This window comes from Carcharodon carcharias, chromosome 6 (genome assembly GCF_017639515.1).
Source record: "Carcharodon carcharias isolate sCarCar2 chromosome 6, sCarCar2.pri, whole genome shotgun sequence".
NCBI classification, from domain to species: domain Eukaryota; kingdom Metazoa; phylum Chordata; class Chondrichthyes; order Lamniformes; family Lamnidae; genus Carcharodon; species Carcharodon carcharias.
Window position 1 is genome coordinate 3,751,006 of NC_054472.1, and position 24,787 is coordinate 3,775,792.

General features: G+C 42.8%; 1 protein-coding gene across 1 annotated transcript in view; it reads left to right on the top strand.

Annotated features, from left to right (window-relative positions):
* herpud2 (HERPUD family member 2) overlaps positions 1-24,787 on the top strand; it is a 59,083-nt gene that overhangs the window by 28,643 nt on the left and 5,653 nt on the right. Inside the window, exons 2-6 of the mRNA XM_041189986.1 lie at positions 3,034-3,111; positions 8,889-8,999; positions 10,771-10,931; positions 14,440-14,565; positions 20,987-21,310. Of these exons, the coding sequence (XP_041045920.1) occupies positions 3,034-3,111; positions 8,889-8,999; positions 10,771-10,931; positions 14,440-14,565; positions 20,987-21,310 (800 nt within the window). The remainder of the gene's footprint in view (positions 1-3,033; positions 3,112-8,888; positions 9,000-10,770; positions 10,932-14,439; positions 14,566-20,986; positions 21,311-24,787) is intronic.

Sequence of the window (24,787 nt, forward strand, 5' to 3'; positions counted from 1 at the left end):
CTGGCTGCCTGACTATTTGGGGACATTCTACAGTAATTTCATTATACATGTATTTTAATTTCCTTTCCCAATTATACATGTAGTTTATTTCATTCACAATTATACATGTATTTTATTATATTCACAATTATACACGTATTTTATTCCTCCACAATTAGCAAGGGGGTGAAAGTTTATCAGGAGTAGGCAGAAGGTTACAATCAGTTCAGCCATAATCTTGTTGAATGGCGGAGCAGATTTAAAGGGCCGAGTGGCCTACTCCTCAGTTCACATGTTCGTATGTTCTTTGCTCTGACACTGCCACCTGTCTTTCAGGCGGATGGTATTATTTGGTCATGACTACTTATTGTGAGTCAGGTGAATCACCCTGCAGTGGAGGAGAGAGATCCTTGAAAGCCTTCAAATTTGGTGTGCATTTAATAAGCTCCAACATGTAACTTTGCATTCCCTGTCCTGTACCTCGTCTTCCTAAAATCTGTTCAAGAGAACCATTGTAATAAAGATAAATTAAGCATATGAAACTTTCTGGGATATCAGAGGGAAATGTAAGGATTGATTTAATATGTAGGGAGCTTCATTTAGACTAGGTTTTGGTGAGGTGGGGTAGAGGAAATGGGTATATTTGCATGCTTTCTGAGGTGAAACCTGCCTTAAAAAGAATCCCTAGAATTGAAAGGCAGTTTCTGATCTGTTAGACAATTGGTTTAGGAACATTGTGTCACGGATAAGCTGCATGCAGCAGCAGTATAGGCCGGTTTTGAACAAAAAGAAAGGAAATCTGGTATTGAGGTTATTTGTATTCTGACCATTCCAGGTATAAGGGGCACAGAGATCATATTAAAATACTGCAGATATTAAACTGAATGGACATCTAGTGCACAGCTGATTGCAATTTATGGTTCTGTATCAGCATAACTGTAAACTAGGAAATTTGACACCATAATCACCAACATGTTTGTTTCATTATAGTAAGGTGCTGATGCACTGATTCAGCTTTGTACATGTAGCAGGTCAGAGTGACAGCTAGTTGTTATGACTGGAGAAGAGGGTGGGTAGAACTATTTTAAATTTGCAAATACTGCTGATGGTAAGAGAGTAGTATTTTGCTGTCAGCTGCACTCCTGTGACTTTAAAAGCATTAGCTGAGTGACTGTGACTACTGCATGGAAAATCATGGAAATTCTTGGATTTCTACAGCACCTTTCACAACTTCCATATATCCCAAAATGTTTTAGAACTGATTAAATACTTTTGAAGTGTAGTCATTGTTAATGTAATAAATTCAGCAGCCAAATTGTGCACAGCAAGCTCCCACAATCAGCAAGTGATAACAATTGGATAGTTTCATTTAGTGGGTTGAGAGGGACAAATATTGGCCAGGGTGCTGAGGAAACTGCTGATCATCTTTGAAATTGTGCCTTGGGATCCCCCCGAGGGGACAGATGGGGGTCTTGGTTTAATGCTTCTTCCGAATGTCAGCATCTCTGAGAGAGGAGCACTTCTTCAGCACTGATCTGTATGATTTGCTTGCGGTTGTTTATCACTTTCATTGGCAGTGATACATTGCTCAAATCACAGGCCTAGAAGCATAAACCTGCTTGGGGTGGTGAGAGAGAACAATATAAAAGGTGTCATCAATGCTTTTTGTACAAACCCCCATCTTGGATATTGTACCATCCCCATATCTGATTCCTCTTTGAATTTCCAACAGGTTTTCACAATCCGGTATCTCATGTTTCTCTTTTCACCAGGAATAGGGGTGCAATCCTATACCCGGTAAAAGAAGAACGCTTATTTTGCAGGCACTGAATGCATGAGCTTTGTTCCATTGGTGTTTTTTTCCAACTTAATTTTTGACTTTTCCACCTGTTCGGGTAGAAGTTCATTGTGACATCAAGCTTAGAAACCAAAAATTATTATCCTGCTAAAGGAAACCAACGCAGGTGTTAAAAGCAGGTGATTTTGTATGTATCTGTTAGGTTCTATTGGCAGCAATCTTCTGAGTCAGAAGTCATGAAGGCAATCAGAGTACTATCCTTCAGCCTAGATCTCCCTTGGCTTGCAACTCCTACACAAGACTAATATTGCAGGATGTAGCCAAATGTTTGGTCCTTATTGAAGTTGTCATTGATCAGGATATAGATGTTCTTTCTGTATTTATTGGAGTTTCCATTTCCCTAGTGTACCAAATCCTGCTAGAGCACCTTGACTGATCAGTTACACATTGTGTTTGAATGATGGCCTTTTTGCAGTATTTATTTACATTAAAATTTATCTGTCATTCCCTACCTAGCCTTTGATTAACCCCAGAACTTCAGCACATCATTAATATTGATGCTTTAGCGTGTTACTGAGGCAATCCACCATCGTCAGAGGTACTGATTTTTGGATTAGACATTAAACCAAGCACTTGCCTGCCTGTTCAGATGAAGATCTCATTTCATTATTCAAAGAAAAGGAGAGTTTGCTTGTAGTCCTGACCAATATCTCTCTCTCAACCAGCACGTTTTCTGTTTGTGGCATCTTGTACACAAACTATTTGTTTGTGTCATAGGGAGAGGTGGTGGCATAGTGGTATTGTCGCTGGACTGGTAGTCCAGAGACCCGGGGTAATGCTCTGGGGACCCAAAATTCAATAAAAATCTGGAATTAAAAGTCTAATGATGACCATGAAACCATTGCCGATTTACGTAAAAACCCATCTGGTTCGCTAATGTCCTTTAGGGAAGCAGATTTCTGGTCTGGCTTACAAGTGACTCCAGACCCACAGCAATGTGGTTGACTCTTAAACGCCCCCTGAACAAAGACAATTAGGGATGGGCAATAAACACTGGCCTAGCCAGTGCCGCCCACACCCCATGAACAAATATAAAAAAAAAGTGGCTACGCTTCAAAAAGTAATTCATTGTCTGTGTTGTAGTTTGGGGTGCTCCAAAGATGGACAAAGCTTTTTATATGAATACAAAATCTTCCTCTTATTATTTGTGATGCAACTGTCTGGAAATAAATTCACCTTTTCTATTCCCTCCACAGTCCACCAAGGATCAGAGGCTTGTGTATTCTGGCAAACTTCTCCCTGACCACTTGCAGCTGAAGGACATTTTCAGAAAGGTAATTTAAAACCCTTGATGGTCTTGTGTTGGGTTAATATAAAGTGAACGTGAGTTAATAGATAGTGACCAGATTGAAATAAAACTATTTAGATGCTGACTCGCTTCCTGTGCAGTTTAAAATGTGTTCAAACACCAACTCTCCTGTTGGTTGTAATTTGTTTTAAATTGCACTTACCTTTTACACTGACTGATATGCTTGTCATACAGTGCTCACAAGTGTATACAAGGGAGGTGGGTACGTTCATATTTGGGCAGCAATATGAAAGGATGAGAATGTTGTAAAATTATGGCAGTGGTTACAAGTTGAGTTGGAGAAGGAGGCAAGTTTTATGGGTTCCAGTTAGCACATGGATATGTGTTTGAGGTGCTGTAACCTACAGGGTTATGGACCAAGAACAGGAAAGTGGGATTAGGCTGGATATCTCTTTTTAGCTGGCACAGGAATGATGGGCCAAATGGTCTCCTACTGTGCTAAAAATTCCTGACACTAGGATTCTATGAAGTTTGACCCAAAGCTGCACAATAAATCCTCTTCATGTCATTTATGAATTGCATGGAACCATTAGCTGGGCACTTGTGAAATTCCACTTGTCACTGTCCCAAGCCCTTCCCCATTTATCTCCCCATTTTTCCTCCCTATTCAGCCTGCCTTCATCCAAATTTGACAAACATAGCACTTGTCCAAGTTCTGTAATTCAATTCCAGCTACAATGGGCATGGCCACAAGGGAACATTGGCCATATATTCTAGTGTCAAGGCTCATGGAGCATGTCTTACCCATCTGTGTTCAAGCAGCAGACATCTCTATCTCTTTTAACTAATGCATGTGCTTCACTCTATATTGATATTCTTTAGTCATGGTTCTCAAAGTGTGGCCCATGGACCACTGGTGGTCTGCGAGGATCTTCAATGTGGTCCACAGGCTGGTCCAAAATACAGGTCACTGAAACTGGTGTTTGGTGAAAAGTTTGACAGACCTTTGGCTCCATGTACTGACTGATTATCCCAGACTCACCGGTGCAGCTGTGAAACACCAGCAGCCATTCCCAATGGCATACAGCAGGAAGATTGGATTTTTGGATTTTCAACACTTGTGGGACTGAAAACAAAGGGGAAGGTCAGCTGAACATGGAGCCTGACACGAGACTGAAGCTCTTCAGCTTGGAGCTAGTCATCACCTCACTGGTGTCTAATCAAAAGCAGCTTCATTTTCCACATTATTCCTCATGAGTTTTCACTGAGGTAACAAATGAAAGCAGGTGCAGTAGGATCAGTAGGTAGTCTGCACAGTCTTTTGCCCCACCTAAGTGGTCCTTGGATGAGAAAGTTTTGAGAACCACTGGTCTATTGAAGTCATAAAGTTGTAATGTCTTTTATATCTGATTTGAAGTTTGCAATTAATCTAATATTTCTCATGAGCCTGATAACATGTTAGATATTCCTTTTTCCCTGCATTTGTGAACTAGTTTACTTGAAATGAGTTACTGATAGTGTTAAACTTATGCACAGTACGATTCATAACTAAGTGCCGCTGAGTAATTTCTGTTCTGCAGTGTAAATGCTGAAGTTAAGCTCTGTGAAAATATTGTAATCTAAAAGACACACAGATTTTATCTTTCAAACAAAGGAGGAGAAGGATTGTTTAAGAGGGAATGATCAGAATGACAGAGAAACCTGCTGTTGTTGGGCGGAATGGCTGGCTTCATTCTGAATTTATTTGGGCCAGGAAATGCTGTCAAGATTTATTGCCTGTCACCAATTACTATGGGAACATGGTGATGAGCCTTCTGCTGCTATCCTTGTAGTGATGGTTCTCCCATGATGATGTTAGGTAGGGAACATTAGATGTGCAAATGAGAATGGTGTGTGATGTGGACAGGAACATACAAAATAGCCTGCTCCACCATTCAGTAAGATCACGGTTGATCTGTTTGTGTTTCAAATTCCACATTCCCATCTAGCCCCAATAGCCATAGATTCTAGAGTGTTGGTCCTCGAGAGTGACGATGGGGAGTTAATAGTAGATAATAAGGAAATGGCGGAAGAAATTAATAAATATTTTGCTTCTGTGTTCACTATAGAGGATACAAGAAACATTCCAGTAATAGCTGCAAATCAGAAGGTGAATGGGAGAAAGGAACTCGGTGAAATTGAAATCACTAGGCAAATAGTACTGAGCAAATTGATGGAGTTGCAGGCTTTCAAGTCTCCAGCTCCTGATGGACTAGGGCCTTAAAAGAGGTGGTTAATGAGGTAGTTGATGCGCTGGTGTTAATTTTCCAAAATATGCTGGATTCTGGGAAGGTTCCATCACTTTGGAAAGTAGCAAATATAACCCCTCTATTCAAGGAGGGAGGGAAGCATGCAACAGGAAACTATAGGCCAGTTAGCTTGATGTCTGTCGCGGAGAAGTTATTAGAATCAATCATTAAGGAGGTTATAGCTGGGCACTTAGAAGAGTTCAAGGCAGTTGGGAGGAGGCAGCATGGTTTTGTGAAAGGGAAATCATGTTTAACCAATTTATTGGAGTTCTTTGAAGAAGTAACATGCGCTGTGGATAAAGGGGACCCCGTAGACATACAGTACTTGGATTTCCAGAAGGCATCTGATAAGGTGCCACATCAAAGATTATTATGGAAAATGAAAGCTCATGGTGTAGTGGGTAACATAACATGGATAGAAAATTGGCTGGCAGGCAGAAAACAGAGAGTATGCATAAATGGGTCTTTTTCTGATTGGCAGGATGTGACGATGGTCACTGAGGTCTGTATTGGGGCCTAAACTTTTTACAATTTACCTCAATGACTTGGATAAAGGGAGTGAAGACGAAGTTTGCAGATGACACAAAAATAGGTAGGAAAGTATGTTGTAAAGAGGACATGAGGTTACAGTTGGATATAGATAGTTGAGTGAGTGGACAAAGACCTGGCAAATAGAGTTTAACGTGGGAAAATGTGAAGTTCGCTTTGGCAGGAAGAACAAAAAAGCAGAGTATTACTTAAATGGAGAACGGCTGCGTAATTCTGAGGTCAGAGGGATCTAGGTGTTCTAATACATGAGTCACAAATTAGCATACAGGTATAGCAAGTAATTAAGGCAGCTTATGGAATGCTATCCTTTATTGTGAGGGGGATTGAACATAAAAGTAAGGATGTTATGCTTCAGTTATACAGGGGCCATTGGTGGGACCACACCTCAATTACTGTGTGCAGTTTTGGTCTCCTTTTAGGGAAGGATGTAAATGCATTGGAGGCGGTTCAAAGGACGTTTACCAGATTGATACCTGGAATGAGTGGGTTGCCTTATGAGGAAAGGTTGGACAGACTGGGCTTGTTTCCACTGGAGTTTAGAAGAGTGAGGGGTGATTTGATTGAAGTATACAAGACCCTGAATGGCCTCAACAAGGTGGATGTCAAAATGATGTTTTCTCTTGTGGATGAGTCCAGAACAAGGGGGAACCGTTTTGAAATTAGGGGTTGCCCTTTTAGGACAGAGATGAGAATTTTTTTCTGAGGGAGAGGGTTGTGCGTCTTTGGAATTCTCTGCCTCAGAAGGTGGAGGAGGCAGGGTTAATGAATATTTTCAAGGCAGTGGTAGATAGATTCTTATACAAGGGAATCAAAGGCTTTCAGGGCTCAATGGGAATGTGGAAATCAAAACACAAGATAATCAGCCATAATCTTATTGAATGGCAGAGCAGGTTCAAGGGCCCGAATGGTCTACTCCTGTTCCTATTTCTTATCTACTTTATGTCGTCTGCAAATTTAGCTACCAGGCCTTCACTCCCCTCTCTCAGTCATTGATATAAATGGTAAAATGAGGAGGCCCTAGCACAGATCCCTGTGGGACTCCACTCATCACATCCTGCCAATCAGAAAAAGACCCATTTATGCATAATCTGTTTTCTGCCAGCCAGCCAATCTACTCTCCATGCCAATAGGTTACCCCCTACACCATGAGCTTTTATTTTCCGCAATAACCTTTGATGTGGCACCTTATCAAATGCCTTCTAGAAATCCAAGTACCATATGTCTACAGGCTCCCCTTTATCCACAGCGCATGTTACTCCTTCAAAGAATTCCAATAAATTGGTTAAACATGATTTCCCTTTCACAAAACCATGCTGACTCTTCCCTGTTGCCTTGAGCTCTCCCATGTGACCAGCTATAACCTCCTTAATGATTGATTCTAATAACTTCCCCACGACAGACATCAAGCTAACTGGTCTATAGTTTCCTGTTTTCTGCCTCCCTCCCTTCTTGAATAGAGGGGTTATATTTGCTACTTTCCAATCTGATGGAACCTTTCCAGAATCCAGCGAATTTTGGAAAATTAACTCCAACACATCAACTACCTCATTAGCCTCCGCTTTTAAAACCCTAGGATGAAGTCCATCAGGACCCGGAGACTTGTCAGTCTGTTGGAACTTTAGATATTTCATGACATTGCAGCTTGTCCTTTTCTGGAGTGGGCTGGGGAGAAGGGAGCCTGGGGGGTGGTGTTGAAGTAACTTTGGCAAGTTTTCCCTCCTGCACATCTGTCAACCCCCTTACACTATAGTATTATACAGCAGGCAGATTTCCGGAATTCTTAACTTACCATAAGAGAATATGAAATAAGAGCAGGAGTAGGCTACTCAACCCCTCAAGCCTGCTCCACCATTCAGTAAGATCATGGCTGATCTAATCGTGGCTTCAGCTGTACTTTCCTGCTTGGCTTCTATAACCCTTAACTTCTTTGCAGATCGAAATCTGTCTAATGACCCAGCCTCCACAGCTCTCTGGGAAAAGAATTCTGAAGACCAAAGACCCTCAGAGAAGAAATTTCTCCTCATCTCCATCTTATGGGAGACCCCTTATTCTGTGGCTGTGCCGCCTCTCAGCATCTATTCTGTTAATGCAGGATGTTGTGTGTTTTCCGTAAGATTACCTCACATTCTCCGAAACTCCATGAGTATAAGCCCAATCTGTTCAACCTTTCCTCATAAGACTTATCACTTCATCCCAAAAATCATCCTAGTGAATCTTCTCTGAACTGCTTCCAATGCAAGCATATCACTGCTTAAGTAAGGAGGCCAAAGCCGTACATCGTACCCCAGATGCGGCTTCACCAGTGCCTTGTACAGCTGTGGCAATATTTCCCTACTTTTATGATTCATCCCTACTGCAATAAAGGCCAACATTCCGTTTGCCTTCCTAATTACTTGCTGTACCTCCATGCTAACGTTTTGAGGTCCATGTACAAGGACACCCAGATCCCTCTGTACCGCAGTATACTGAAGCCTCTCTCCATTTGGATAATATTTGCTTTTCTATTCTTCTTACCAAAGTAGACAGCCTTTACAGTGCAGTGTGACCTTAGAATGGTGTGTTGCATATTCAAATACCCTTATGCCATGGTGTTGCTACGTAGTCACCTGGTAAAATGTTTGTACTTCTCTCCAGACCTGTCAACCAATATTACTCATTCTTCACTGATGAGTGGTTTGAAATGCTCTCATTCTTTCTTATTTTTATGTGAAGTGCTTACAGGCTAGTAATTCCTTGATTCAATTTCATATTTTAACTTTTTAAGAATTAAACAGCTTGTTTGAAACTTATCTTTTTCCCAGCACCTCTTGTCTGATGTGTAAACTGAGCAAAAACAGTCGATCAGGTTGTAATTGAAACTGTGTCTTTAGCCGTAGCTTGGATGTTATAGCACTCAACGTTCCTAATTCAGTGCTTTTGCTTCCTCCTTTTTTCATCCTCCCTCCCACCCATATTTGTGACACAGCAAGACGAGTATCACATGGTTCACCTAGTCTGCTCTTCAAGGACTCCTCCAGGATCACCCAAATCCAGTTATCGGAACAATGGAACGACGGCAGCCAGCAGTGGCACCATGGTAAATATCTTTTCATTTCAAGTCACTGCAGCCATGATTTAAAAAGTATGTATTGATGAATGCTACTTCCAGAACAGCGCAGGATACTCAGTTGCCCTAAGCTGGGTTGATCCCAATTTCACAATTTCAAAATAAGGGGGAAGCCACTTAGAACTGAGATGAGGAGAAATCTTTTTACTCAGGTTGTGAATCTTCGGAATTCTGTACCACGGAGGGCCGTGGAAGCTCAGTCATTGAGTATGTTTAAAGTAGAGATTGACAGATTTTTAAATACCAATGATGTAAAGGGATCTAGGGATAGTGTGGGGAAAAAGGCATAGAAGTGGATGATCAGCCAAGATCGCATTGAATGGCAGAGCAGGCTCGATGGGCTGAATGGCCTCTGCTCCTATGTTCCTAACTCTTAGTTTTGGTAATGGGTTGCCATGGTTCCTGGAAGAAAGTGAATACCTTTTTAAAATTACTGTTTCAGATGTATTATATTTGGCAAGTGAAAAGTTAATGCAAATACTTTTTAATCACCTGACCCTCCTCCAACCACAAACCAGCCTGTCTGAATCACTGTGCTCATACTCTATCTTACACTGTTACATTTGCCTCTTGCCCTATCTTTACTGATCCAGGTTGGCTCCTGGTCCCCTAATCCTCAAATTTAAAACTCTTATCTTGTGTCTAAATCTCTCAATGATCTCACCCCTCCTGTTTCTAGAAATTTCCTCTATCACCACAATCTTTGTCTCTCTGGCCTCTTCGATTTCTGCTTTCCCTCAGCAGCTCCAACCACCCCGCCCAAGCCTGTGTCGAATTCTTGTGTTGTGTGAGTGTTTGGGATGTTAGTGTCAGCCATGGCTCTCAGTGGTTGGCACTCTTGCCTCTGAGTTAGAAGGTTGCTCAAGTTCCGCTCCAGGACTTGAGCATAAAGATCAAGCCAGACACTTAATGTTTACACCTTGGTTTCTTCAGACTATTTCACTGCTTTTGGGACAAGTTCTTCAGTTATTATAATTTCTGTTACTAGCATTGGTATGTTTCTGAAATGTGTTTGAAAACATCAATAAATGGATTTTTCCTATGGTTATGATTTTGTGCATTCATTTGAGGTGAAATGTATTAGTTTTAGACGCACTGACTTTGGCTAAAGGCATATTTACATTTGGTGCTTCTGATTATTCATTCACTGGTTCCCTTCATTTATCTCACTTTAACCTTCGAGATGGTGGGAGTTGTGTTTTTGTGAGATTACGAAGCTGCTGTTGGGTTCAGTGAGGAATGTAAATGTACAGGGTAGACACGCAGGCATTGGTCTCCTGCAGAACATCAGACCTATAGAAGCACTGGCTATAAAAACCCATGGACATAACTGGAAAACTTTGAATATGGATGCTGATTGACATTTTCATCTTGGGCTCTTTTACCTTTCAAAGACAACTGACTTTTCCACAGCATTTTGTCAGTCTTTTGTAGGTCATTGCTTTTCTTGTTTGAGCCAAAGAAATGTTGAAAGGTAGGCCTCTGACATGTTTGTGATGTCATGATAGAAATTTTGAGCCCAAACTGTACTAATTTTGGCTGAAGGATGAGATCTGACAGGAATGAAAAGCAAAAAAATTTAGAAAACATTCAGGTGCAGGTTTAAGCGACATTGGTGGCGAGGGAAATCAAGTTCTCATTTCAGGTTAATGATCTGTTGTTCACGGTATGAGTTTATTCCACTAGAAGTTTCTAGTCTCTGAATGAAAGTATTTACAATGAACTTTAATCCTCTTTTCAGAGTTCTGAAAATTCAAGTACTACAACTGTCTCATCGTCACCAAGCCAAGAAACAATTATTGGATCCACGGGACCCAATTCAACTAATATCAGACATCGTAACTTTTCTCAGGTTCCTTTAAACCATGCACAGAGCCAAGGATTCCAACACATAATGCAAGGGTAAGTAGATGCAGTTGGAGGTGTGTCTGTTTTTATTCGTTCACGGGATGTGGGCTTCGCTGGCTGTGTCAGCATTTATTGCCCATCCCTAATTGCCCTTGAGAAGGTGATAGTGAGCTGCCTTCTTGAACCGCTGCAGTCCATGTGGTGTAGGTGCATCTACAGTGCTGTTAGGAAGGGAATTCCAGGATTTTGACCCTGCGACAGTGAAGGAATGGCGATATAGTTCCAAGTCAGGATGGTGAGTGACTTGGAGGGGAACTTCCAGGTGGTGGTGTTCCCATCTTTCTGTTGCCCTTGTCCTTCTTGATGGTAGTGGTTGGGGGTTTGTGCTGTGTAAGGAGCCTTGGAGAATTCCTGCAGTGCATCTTTAGATGGTACACATTGCTGCTACTGTGCGTCAGTGGTGGAGGGAGTGAATGTTTGTGGATGTGCTGCCAATCAAGTGGGCTACTTTGTCTTCGATGATGTCAAGTTTCTTGAGTGTTGTTGGAGCTGCACTTACCCAGGCAAGTGGGGAGTATTCCATCACACTCCTGACTTGTACCTTGTAGATGGTGGACAGGCTTTGGGGAGTCAGGAGATGAGTTTCCCATCGCAGGATTCCTAGCCTCGACCTGCTTTTGTAGCTACAGTATTGATATGGCTAGTCCAGTTCAGTTTCTGGTCAATGATAATCCCCAGGATGTTGATAGTGGGGGCCTCAGTGATGATAATGCCATTGAAAATCAAGGGGTGATGGTTGGATTCTCTCTTGTTGGAGATGGTCATTATCTGGCAGTTGTGTGGCATGAATGTTACTTGTCACTTGTCAGCCCAAGCCTGGATATTGTCCAGGTCTTGCTGCATTTGGACGTGGACTGCTTCAGTATCTGAGGAGTCGTGAATGGTGCTGAACATTGTGCAGTCATCACCGAGCATCCCCACTTCTGACCTTATGATGGAAGGAAGGTCATTGATGAAGCAGCTGAAGATGGTTGGGCCGAGGACACTACCCTGAGGAACTCCTGCAGTGATGTCCTGGAGCTGAGATGATTGACCTCCAACAACCACAACGATCTTCCTTTGTGCTAGGTATGACTCCAACCAGCAGAGAGTTTTCCCCCTGATTCCCATTGACTCCAGTTTTACTAGGGATCTCTGATGCCACACTCGGTCAAATGCTGCCTTGATGTCAAGGACAGTCACTCTCACCTCACCTCTGGAGTTCAGTTCTTTTGTCCATGTTTGAACAAAGGCTGTAAGAAGTCAAGAGCTGAGTGGCCCTGGGCATCTGTGAGCAGGTTATTGCTAAGCAAGTACCGCTTGATAGCACTGTTAATGACCCCTTCCATTACTTTACTGATGATCGAGAGTAGACTGATGGGCCGGTAATTGGCCGGGTTGGATTTGTCCTGCTTTTGTGTACAGGACATACCTGGGCAATTTTCCACATAGCCGGGTAGAAGCCAGTGTTGTAGCTGTACTCGAACAGCTTGGCTAGGGGCTGGCAAGTTCTGGAGCACAAATCTTCAGTACTATTACTGGAATATTGTCAGGGCCAATAGCCTTTGCACTATCCAGTGCCTTTAGCCCTTTCTTGATATTATGTGGAGTGAATCGAATTGGCTGGAGACTGGCATCTGTGATGCTGGGGACCTCCGGAGGAGGTTGAGATGGATCATCCACTTGGCACCTCTGGCTCAAGATTTGTAGCAAATGCTTCAGCCTTTATCTTTTGCACTGACGTGCTGGGCTCCTCCATCATTGAGGATGGGGATATTTGTGGAGCCTCCTCCTCCAGCGAGTTGTTTAATTGTCCAACCCCATTCACAGCTGGATGTGGCAAGACTGCAGAGCTTAGATCTGATCTGTTGGATGTGGGATCGCTTGGCTCTGCCTATCACTTGCTGTTTATGCTGTGTGGCATGCAAGTTGTCCTGTGTTATAGCTTCACTAGGTTGACACCTCATTTTTATCTGTGCCTGTTGCTGCTCCTAGCATGCTCTCCTGCACTCTTTATTGAACTAGGGTTGATCCCCTGGTTTTATGATAATGGTAGAGTGGGAGATATGCCGGGCCATGAGGTTACAGATTGTGGTCTAGTACAATTCTGCTACTGCTGATGGCCCACAGCACCTCATAAATGCCCAGCCTTGAGTTACTAGATCTGTTCAAAATTGATCCTATTTACCACCGCCATAGTGCCACACAACACGATAGAGGGTATCCTCAATGTGAAGGCGGGACTTTGTCTCCACACGATTGTGTGGTGGTCATTCCTAACGAGACTGTCATGGACAGATGCATCTGTGGCAGGCAGGTTGATGAGGAAGAAGTCAAGTACGTTTTTCCCTCTTGTTGTTTCCTCCACCACCTGCTGCAGACCCAGTCTTGGACCATTGCAGTTCCTGGAATGATGGCGCTCCCTTAGTGGTGTGAGGGAGGGAATTTCTTTTGACCAGTATGTGTCCCAAGTCCGGATGATTACAACTTGAAGGTCATGTTTCCATCTCCAACAGGCAGTTCACAAGCTTGGCTCTTGTTTCAGCCTGAACTGAGCGTCTAACCCACACATCCACCCCACCTGAAAAACATTAACTACTTCCACCTTCATAATATTGTCTGCCTCTGACCCGACCTATACTCATCTGTTGCTGAGACCCCCATACTTGCCAGTGATCCCCAGACTTCAATATTTCAGTATTCTCCTGACCATCACCTCACCCTCCTCCAACCACAACCAGCCTGTCTGAATCACTGTGCTCATACTGTATCTTTCACTTGTCACATTTGCCTCTTGCCCTATCTTTACTGATCCAGGTTGGCTCCTGGTCCCCTAATCCTCAAATTTAAAATTCTCATCTTGAGTCTAAATCTCTGTGATCTCACCCCTCCTGTTTCTAGAAATTTTCTCCACCACTACAACCCTCGCCACTCTGGCCTCTTCAATATTTGCTTTCCCTCAGCAGCTCCAACCATCGCACCCAAGTCTGTGTCGAATTCTTGTGTAAGTGTTTGGGATGTTAGTGTCAGTCATGGCTCAGTGGGTAGAAGGTTGCTCAAGTTCTGCTCCAGGACTTGAACATAAAAATCAAGGCTAACACTCCAGTGCAGTACCAAATGAGTGCTGCACTGTTGGAGGTGCTATCTTTCAGATGGTACATTGAATTGATGCTCCATCTGCCCTTGCAGGCGAGTGTAAAAGATTCTATGACACTACTTCAAAGAAGAGTAGGGGAGTTCTTCCTGGAGTTCTGGCCATTATTACTGTATTGTTACTATACAGCCTGAGGTTGATTCTAGAGTTTACAGAGGTTATTAAAATCGCAAGTGTAGCAATGTGTTTTGGGTGAAACGTTAATTGAGGTTGTCCAGTGTAGACAATACAACCTATCTGAGTTGCAAGATCCCACAGGTACCTGGTCCTTGGATCTTTGACTTGCTCATTTTCGGAATACCACATCAATTATGAAGCGTGATTTTGGTTTCTCCCCTCTGCTAAACTGTGCTACTTGTTTTCTTCTAGACATGGAGTTGGCCAGGTTCCTATGCAGCCAGGAATTCCAGGTGGCTTTCCAGTGTACCCCATGTACAGTCCACAACATGTCTTCTGGTGGCAACAGATGTATGCTCGCCAGTACTACATGCAATAGTAAGTACTCTGTTACTCGGATGTGAGAAGATGCATTACTCAATTCTGAATGGATATGCAGAAAAAAATCACCTTAGTGTAATGGAAAATGGTATTGCATCTCACACACACATTTGTACTTCACCTACCATTTCCAAGCTTCAGGTGTTACTTTTATGGAAAGAAATGTTGTGGAGTTGGAGGAAAGTATTAAAACAGTGTGCTGCATTTTAACCGTAGAAAGGTTATGGTGCAGACAGAGGCCATTCAATCCATTGTGCCTGCGCCAGCCAAAAAAAAGAAACTTGCGCCTCATTTTAATTCCACTTTCCAGCACCTGGTCTGTAGTCTTGCAGGTTACAGCGCTTCAGATGCAGATCCAGGCACCTTTTAAATGAGTTGAGCATTTCAGCCTCAACCACCAATTTAGACAGTGAATTCCAGACACCCACCACCCTCTAATGTTCCCCCTAATCCTTCTACCAATCACCTTAAATCTGTGCCCCCTGATAATTGACCCCTCAGCTAGGGGAAACAGGTCTTTACTGTCTACCCTATCTAGGCCCCCCATAATTTTGTACACCTCAATTAGGTCACCCCTCAGCCTTCTCTGTTCTAAGGAAAACAACCCCAGTCTATCCAGTCTTTCCTCATAGCTGCAATTTTCAAGCTCTGGCAACATTCTTGTAAATCTCCTCTGTACTCTCTTCAAAACAATTATGTCCTTCCTGTGATGCGGTGACCAGAACTGTACACAAAATTCCAGTTGTGCCCTAACTAACAATTTATACAGTCCCAGCATTACATCCCTGCTTTTGTACTCAATACCACATCCAATAAAGGAAAGCGTTCCATATGCCACCTTTACCGCCTTATCCGTCTGTCCTGCCACCTTCAGGAACCTGTAAACATGCACTCCAAGGTCGCTCACTTCCTCTACCCCTCTCAATATCCTCCCATTTATTGAGTATTCCCTTGCTTTGTTTGCACTCCCCAAATGCGTTACCTCACTTTTTTTTCGAGATTAAATTTATTTGCTACTTTTCCACCCACTCAACCAAACCATTGATATCATTCTGGAGGCAACAGCTATCCTTTTCATATACGGACGATTTTTGTGTCATCTGCAAATTTCCCAATCATGCAACGTACGTTTAAATCCAAATCGTTAATACATACAACAAATGGCAAGGGCCCCAGCTCTGTGGAACACCACTGGAAACTGCTTTCCATTCGCAAAAATATCCATCAACCGTTACCCCGCTTTCCTGTCACTGAGCCAATTTTGGATCCAACTCACCCCCTTCCCCTGTATCCCATGGGATCTCACTTTTCTGACCAGTTTGCCATGTGGGACCTTGTCAAATACCTTACTGAAGCATGTATACAACATCCCACTGCACTACCCTCATCAATCCTCCTTGTTGCTTCCTCAAAAAATTCTATTAAGTTAGACACGATCTTCCCTTAACAAAACCATGTTGACTATCCCTGATTAATCCGTGCCTTTCTAAGTGACAGTTTATCTTGTGTCTCAGAATTGATTCCAGTAATTTGCCCACCACCAAAGTCATACTGACTGGTCTATAATTTTCCGGCCTAGCCCTTGCACCCTTTTTAAATATTGGTACAATGTTCGCAGACCTCCAACCCTCTGGTACCTCGCTGTATCTGGTGAGAATTGGAAAATGATCCTCAGAGCATGCACCAATTCCTTCCTGGCTTCCTTGAACAACCTGGGATACAATCCATCTGGCCCTGGTGATTTACCTATCTTCAAGGATGTCAGCCCCTCCAGTACTTACACTCTCATTATGCTTATTTTATCCCATATTTCACACTCCTCTTTAACTAGAATGCCTGCATCATTCCTCTTCTAGTGAAGACAGAGACAAAGTACTCATTGAGAACCCTGCCCACATCTTCAGCATCAACGTGCAAGTTGTCATGTACATCTGTGATAGGCCCTACCTTTTCCTTAGTTATTCTCTTGCTCTTAATGTACTGGTAAAACATTTTTAGCTTTTCTTTGATTTTACCTGCCAACATTTTTTCCTAACATCTCTTTACTAATTTCCTTTCTTACTTCACCTCTGCACTTTCTATGCTCCTCAGATCTTGTGTACAGGAATGGTACAGTCACATTATATTCATCATAGATCATAAACCTGCAACTTTACTTAGCACTCGCTGTTTGAGTTCTACAGTGAAGTCAGTTGTACATTGAAATTCATACAGTTAGCATATGTTGTTAATTTTGGGTAGCTAATTTTTGTTGCACTATTTTTATTTTAGCATGAATTAACTTGCCTTTTAACGTTTACAAAAAAAGTTCTTGGAGGAAAGTCTTAGTTCCTGATCAGCACAGATTTGCATTTTAAAATCAGTTTTAGTGTAATTTGTTATCTTGCTTGTGTAAGCTGTTCTAAATATTTTGTAATTGTAATATAAAAATAATCTGTTGACAAAAATAGGAAAAGTTTGCATTATTACTTTCTTCCCCTTCCTTGCTGCACTCTGTAGTGTTACCTTGGTATAGGAAGAAAGGTTAAACCTAAAACAATGATTCCATAAACCCAATTTCTTTTATCCATTTACAGAACGTGGACATCACTGATGAGGCCAGTGTTTATTGCCCTATCTCTAATAGCCTTTAAGGTATCTGAGTAGCTAATCTAGGCCATTTCAGAAGGCGGTCAATAATCAACCAATTGCCATGGGTCTGGAGACACTTGTTTACGCAGCCAGACAGAATAAAAGTGGCCGATTTCCTTCCGTAAAGGACATTAGTGAACCAGACAGGCTTTTACAGCAGAGATAAAAACAAAACACTGCGGATGCTGGAAATCCAAAACAAAAACAGAAACAGAAATACCTAGAAAAACTCAGCAGGTCTGGCAGCATCGGCGGAGAAGAGCACAGTTGACGTTTCAAGTCCTCATGACTCTTCAATAGAACTAAGTAAAAATAGGAAAGGGGTGAAATATAAGTTGGTTTAAGGGGTGGGGTGGGGAGGGGGATTGGGTTTATGGGACAAGTGGCCAGTGATAGGTGGAGATAACTAAAAGATGTCACAGACAAAAGAACAAAGAGGTGTTGAAGGTGGTGATATTATCTAAAGGAATGTGCTTATTTAGAGTAGAGAGCAGGACAAGCAAGGTACAGATAGCCCTAGTGCGGTTGGGGTGAAATAAGACTAAAAGGACATAAAAGGTATAGATAAACAATGGGTGGAAATACATTTAAAAATAATGGAAATAGGTGGGAAAATAAAAATCTATATAAATTATTGGAAAAAACAAAAAGGAGGAGGAAGAAACGGAAAGGGGGGTTGGGGATGGAGGAGAGAGTTCAAGATCTAAAATTGTTGAACTCAATATTCAGTCTGGAAGGCTGTAAAGTGCCTAGTCGGAAGATGAGGTGCTGTTCCTCCAGTTTGCGTTGAGCTTCACTGGAACAATGCAGCAGGCCAAGGAGAGACATGTGGGCAAGAGAGCAGGGTGGAGTGTTGAAATGGCAAGCGACAGGGAGGTCTGGGTCATGCTTGTGGACAGACCAAAGGTGTTCTACAAAGCGGTCACCCAGTCTGCGTTTGGTCTCTCCAATGTAGAGGAAACCGCATTGGGAGCAACGAATGCAGTAGACTAAGTTGAGGGAAGTGCAAGTGAAATGCTGCTTCACTTGAAAGGAGTGTTTGGGCTCTTGGATGGTGAGGAGAGAGGAAGTGAAGGGGCAGGTGTTGCATCTTGTGCGTTTGCATGGGGAGGTGCTGTGGGAGGGGGTTGAGGTGTAGGGGGTGATGAAGGAGTGGACCAGGGTGTCCCAGAAGGAACGATCCCTACAGAATGCAGCCGGGTGGTGGGGGGTGGGGGGCGGTGGTGAAGGGAAAATGTGTTTGGTGGTGGCATCATGCTGGAGTTGGCGGAAATGGCAGAGGATGATCCTTTCAATGCAGAGGCTGGTGGTGATAAGTGAGGACAAGGCGGACCCTATCATGTTTCTGGGAGGGAGGAGAAGGCGTGAGGGCGGATGCATGGGAGATGGACCGGACATGGTTGAGGGCCCTGTCAACAACCATGCGTGGAAAACCTCGGTTAAGGAAGAAGGAAGACCTCCTGAGTTTTTCCAGGTATTTCTGTTTCTGTTTTTGTTTAGGCTTTTATGATAATCTGGTAGTTCCATGGTTACCATTACTGAGACAAGGCTTTTATTTCACATTTACTTAACTGAAATTGAAATCCCTAGCTGCCCTGGTTGGGTTTGAACTCGTGTCTGTAGATCATTCATCCGGACCTGTGGGTGAGAAGTTCAGTGACGTGACCATTGTGCTACTGTATCTGCCGATACCGTGTGCATTGTTGCTGCTGTAATGTGGAGAAATCCAGAGATGAGATCACTTGGTTTCAGCATAGCTGCTTTTGCTGAAGATTCTTCTCTCAATTATTGTGAAATTCCATTCTGTACTGTAATTTTATTCTAATTTTGAGACTTAACAGTGGGTCCCAGCAATAGGATGCAGGTCTGGTCTGTGTGTTGGCTTTAGGGGCTGTGTGTGAAATTGGATTGATGATATTCTCAACCAGTTTTTAGTAGGCATGCGCCCACAACACAGCTTACACCTATCTGGCACTAAACAAGTGACCTGTGCTAGTGGAACATTAAAGATGGTTGCATGAAAAGTGGAAATGTTTCTATAAAATAATTAAATTCATCTTTCTTCTAAATGTGAAAAAATTCCGGTTGACCAGAGATCCTTAAAATTTCTTTGGGACATGAGTTGGTTAGAGTTAAGTGTGTCTTAAATTACTGACAAGATGATGAACCACTGAGCACTTTTGTTTTACACTGGATGCTTTTCTCTCCCCCCCCCCCCCCCCCCCCGGCCAATATGATATTCCAGTAAAATTGCTGGTGGTGGTGTTGTCGTCCACTGAGTGGCAATGGAGTTGAGACACACTGGCTCCTTGTAGCCACCTCGTGGCCAGAACCTGCTATTACACTGTGATGCTGACATAGTAAAATTGAATAGGAAATGTTGACCTCAATTTACAATGGTAAATGTGGGAAGAAAAGTCAAACCAAAAATCATGTCAGTGGAGTGTAAGATTTTTGAGGTGGAAAGTTCATGCGTAGCATTAGAAAGTTTAAATGCTTTCCTGGTTTCCAGTGTATTATTTCACAGTTGTGGAGACAACCATTTGCATCTCTGCTTCCCTCTGAACTGCTCAGGTAATTTAGGATTCTGGTTTTACAAGCATTTCATGTAATGGAGTGACTTGGCCACGTCTTCCCCTTCCCCTGCCTATACTCTTTCCACGTGACCATGCTTTGTTATGATCCTCATGTCAACGGTGGAGAGCGTTAATTTTGAATCCAATCCTGTTATCGCCTGATCTCCAAAGATGAGCACTTTGCACCAGAGATGAGTAGATTTCAACCAGCAGTGGGAACCCTTGCTGACCCTCTTATTCCCTTCCTCTTCTGGCCTTTGGTGCAGCACTATAGTTCTACTTAGTTCAGCTACAGCTTATACTGGCAATCAAATCTGAACCTATTGGATGCGCTCCATCCATTTTATAATGGGAGACAGCACTTTAGATTGGCTTGGAAATTGATCCTGAACAGCCTGGGTTCAGGAAGTCCTTCAGTGTTCATCTACCAGAAAGCCCATTACTGGGGAACCTGTACTTTCTGACTGGACCTGTTTTTTTGGTCAGTACCAGAGAATGGAACAATCTTCTGTTTGTTGAGCCAAGTGTCAATATTGAATATGCTGATTGATTTGGCACTGGCAAGACGCTAGTGAAGCTCTGTCCACTTAGACATAATATTTTTTAACCTGGCTCCAAGTAAAATGCCCTCAGCCTAATCCGTATACCACTTCCATTTCTCAAACCAGCTGTGCTTCTCAAACGTTGTTGTTGGGTGTTTGTTCCTTAGTTTTATTGTCAGCAAGAACTGGGTCTAAATTATTCTCACTTGGTTAACAAGCAACCCTTAAAGTTGTTGGATTCCATATCCAACACGTTGGGTTCAGAAAAAGTGTCTGACTCACTGGCCACTCAAGCTCAAAAGAATAGTTTCAACACTTCTAACACATTGGTTTTAAAATATGCATTTTAAACAGTGACTATTGATGGCCTTGTTGGGACAGCTGGCTGACAGAATTTATCAATCTGAAATAACTAGTGTGAATGGTTCCCCAATTCAAAACTGCCACTAATTCAGCACAAATTCTCACTAAAACTGAAGTCAGGTCTTCTGAGTTTGGGCAGAGTAAAAAGAGGTTTGATTTCCATTTGACCAGTATTATCTTTGAGCTGGGAGTGTTATATGCTGCCAAAGGGTGAAAACTTCTCCATTCCCTACTCTCCACTCTTAACATCTGCCCTGGTGATGAGAACAAAGCTTCACAACTTGATTCATTTTCCTCTGCTTCTAGTCAAGCTGCAGCCAGGCTTTCAGGATCAGCCAACACACAGCCCTCCAGTCCAGCAGCCTCTGAGCCTGTGAACCCTGAGCCTAATCGCCCAGATGAGGCCCCAGCCGCCCCCATTGCAGCTGTCCCAGAGAACAGACCCATCAACCAGAATATTCAGATGAATGCACAGGGGGGCCCAGTACTAAACGAAGAGGACTTGAATCGTGATTGGTTGGACTGGATGTACACGGTCTCCCGAGCAGGCATTCTGCTAAGTATTGTGTATTTCTATTCATCTTTCAGTCGCTTTGTGATGGTGATGGGAGCTATTTTACTGGTTTACTTGTAAGTATTGGTATCATATTTTTCTTAGTTTTAAGTTTGCAATTGAATTCAAAGCTGTGCTTGAAAAAGAATCTCCCATTAATGACAGAATCTCAGAATTGTTACAGTGCAGAAGGTGGCCATTCAGCCCATTGTGTCTGCACCTGCTCTCCGAATGAGCATTATGACTCAGTGCCATTCTCCTGCCTTTTCCCCGTAACCCTGCACGTTGTTTCTATTTAAAATATCATCTAATGTCCTCTTGAATGTCTCAACTGAACCTGCTTCCACCACATTTCCAGGCAGTGCATCTCAGACCCAAACCACTCGCTGTGTGAAAAAGTTTTTCTAGCGCCTTTTGCAAATCACTTTAAATCTATGTCCCCTTGTTCTCGAGCCTTTTCTTCCTATCTACTCTGCCCAGCTCCCTCATGATTTTGAACACCTCTATCACATCTCCTCTTAGCCTTCTCCTCTCCAAGGAGAACAGTCCCAGATGAGATGTATCCCAGGCTGTTAAGGGAGGCAAGGGAAGAGATATCAGGGACCCTGGCAGTAATTTTCAAATCCTCTCTGGCCACAGTTGAGGTGTCAGAGGACTGGAGGACTGCTAACATTCTCCAATTATTTAAAAAGGGAGGAAGGGATAGACCAGGAAATTACAGGCCAGTCAGTCTAACCTCAGTGGTGGGGAAGTTACTAGAAAGAATTCTGATGGACAGGATATATCTGCACTTAGAGACATGGATTGATCAGGGATAGTCAGCATGGATTTGTTGAGGGAAGGTTGTATTTGACAAATTTGATTGAATTTTTTGAGCAGGTAACCAGGAGTGTTGATGAGAGTAATGCATTTGATGTGGTCTACATGGACTTTAGCAAGGCTTTTGATAAGGTCCCTCATGGCAGACTGGTCAAGAAAGTAACAGCCCATGGGATCCAAGGCAAAGTGGCACGTTGGATCCAAAATTAACTGAGAGGCAGGAAGCAGAGGGTGATGGTAGAGGGATGTTTCTGTGATTGGATGTCTGTTTCCAGTGGTGTTCCGCAGGGCTCGGTGCTGGGGCCCTTGCTGTTTGTGGTGTATACAAATGGTTTGGACTTCAATGTAGGGGAGTATGATCAAGGAGTTCGCGGAATACACAAAAATTGGTCGGGTGGTAAATAGTGAGGAGGATAGCCTTAAACTGCAGGAGGATATCAATGGACTGGTCAGGTGGGCAGAGCAGTGGCAAATGGAATTCAACGCAGAAAAATGTGAGGTAATGCACTTGGGGAGGGCTAACAAGGCAAGGGATTATACTATGAATGGTAGGACCCTGGAAATCAGAGGGACCTTGGTGTGCCTATCCACAGATCCCTGAGTGCACCAGGGCAGGTAGAGAAGGTAGTTAAGAAGGCATATGGGATACTGGCCTTTATTAGCTGAGGCATAGAATATAAGAGCAGGGAAGTTATGCTGGGACAGTATAAAACGCTGGTTAGGCCACAACTAGAGTACTGCATGCAGTTCTGGTCACCACATCATAGGAGGGATGTGATTGCACTGGAGAGGGTGCAGAGGAGATTTATCAGGATGCTGGTAAATGAGTTTTTCAAGTAAATCTGGATATAGCAGGCAGGCAGGGCTAGAAATATTTAACAACTTTAAAACAGTGATCACACACCTAGTAATACTTGCAAAATGCCATCTGTTTTCAACAAAGACTGGATCACAAACATCACCCTGAGTATTTATTTCAAGTAAAAGTTTCTTTAAAAGAAATGTTGTTCGATCATACCGTACGATTGAAGTATTGCCTTACTTGGAATTAATTGGAATGTGATATAGAAGAGTTCCATAAAACCAAACTTTGGTCCAATCCTAGTGCTAAAATTCTATGCAAAACCTCCTATCTGGGTCATCAACAGGTTTAGATACCAGCTCTTCTGGTAGCACTTTCTCTCCTTGTCCAGTGGAAAATAAGTTTTGTTGGTTGTTTTGTATATGATTTCATTATAATATGCATCTTTATCATTCTTAAGCTTTTGTAAAGATTTTTTTTTTATTGTGGACATTCAGTGACTTTTGTGTATATAGGCACTGTTTTTGGATTCAAGGTTTTCAATCACAGCTTCTGACATCTCGGTCACAGCTCCAGCTGCCTTATCCTCCACTTGGTTGCAGCATCTCTGTTTTAGTATCTCTGCAGTTTACATCAAGTATTTTTGGGCATCTGCATGACGTGCACAACCTGTTCTGCAATAGGTTTGACTGCAGTTCATGCATTTCCAAAAACAATTGATTTTGGTTTGTGAAGCGCTTTGGGATATTATCAGCATGTTGGAAGATACTATGAATATACAAATGTTTGTATCTTGAGCACAAGCATTGAAATTACTTTTAATCACAGTCGAGATATGGGAAACACCAGCAAGGCAGCATTTATTATTCACCCTTAGTTGCCTTGGGAGCATTAAGAGTCAGCCGTGTAGTTTGGGAATTAATCATGCATGTAGGCTAGATCTGGCAGGTTCCCTGCTTTGAAGGACTTTCGTGATCCAATTGCTGAGGAAAAAATAAAAGCAAAGGAGATAATAGCAGAGAGATCGGTTTTCAGGAGGGAGTTAAAGATTGAGAGGGGAAATGATGAGGCCAAGGAGAGTGGTTGGAGATGCACAAGTGGTGACCATTCAGTGGAGGGCAGTTGTAGGGCTGCATGTAGAGGGGGGCGGGGTGGTGATTTTGGTGGGTGGCAACAGGAGCTAGGCTTAGCTACCACTGTAGGTCAAAAGTTAGCAAAATGGACAAGCAGGTGTTTGTATGGGTTAGATATGGGCAGGGTTTTGGATGAATGCCTAGAAAGTATTGCAATAGTGGAATCTGAGGTGACAAGGAGGGACTGGCAGAGGTGAGCAGATTAATGCAGCTGGAAGTAGGTGGCTTGACAGGATGCAAACTTGTGAATAGACTAGTTCAGTCTGAGGCAGGTAGTCAAGGAGGAAGTGGCAGGGGTACAGAGTTTGTCATAGTGGCTAAAGATCATGGCTTCAGTCTTCTCAGCATTTGGATGAAGGAAATGGTGGCCCACCCGAGACTATATATCAGATCAGCAAGGGTTCAAATGGAGTTACAAGAGAAATGGGTAAAAATCACATCCAGGAACATCAGTGAGGAAAGGGAAGTTGGAGATGCGGGTAGTAGATTGCAAGGAAGGAAAGTGGGGGGGGGTGGAGGGGGGGGGGGGTCAAGAGTGAGTTTTTAAATTTATTTTATTATCATGCCACTTGTCACTGCCTCCTTACAAACAGTCACCTTCCCATGCAAAAGGGAGTAAAAACCTGGAATTCCCTCCCCAAAATGCTGACGGTGAATTGACATTTTCGAGCATCAGATGGACAGGTATTTGGTAAGAGTACAGAAGGATACGGGGCAAAGATGGATAAATGGAGTTGTACAGGTCAGCCATTATTTAACTGAATGGTTGAAGGGACTTGAATAGCCTACTCTGTTTCTAT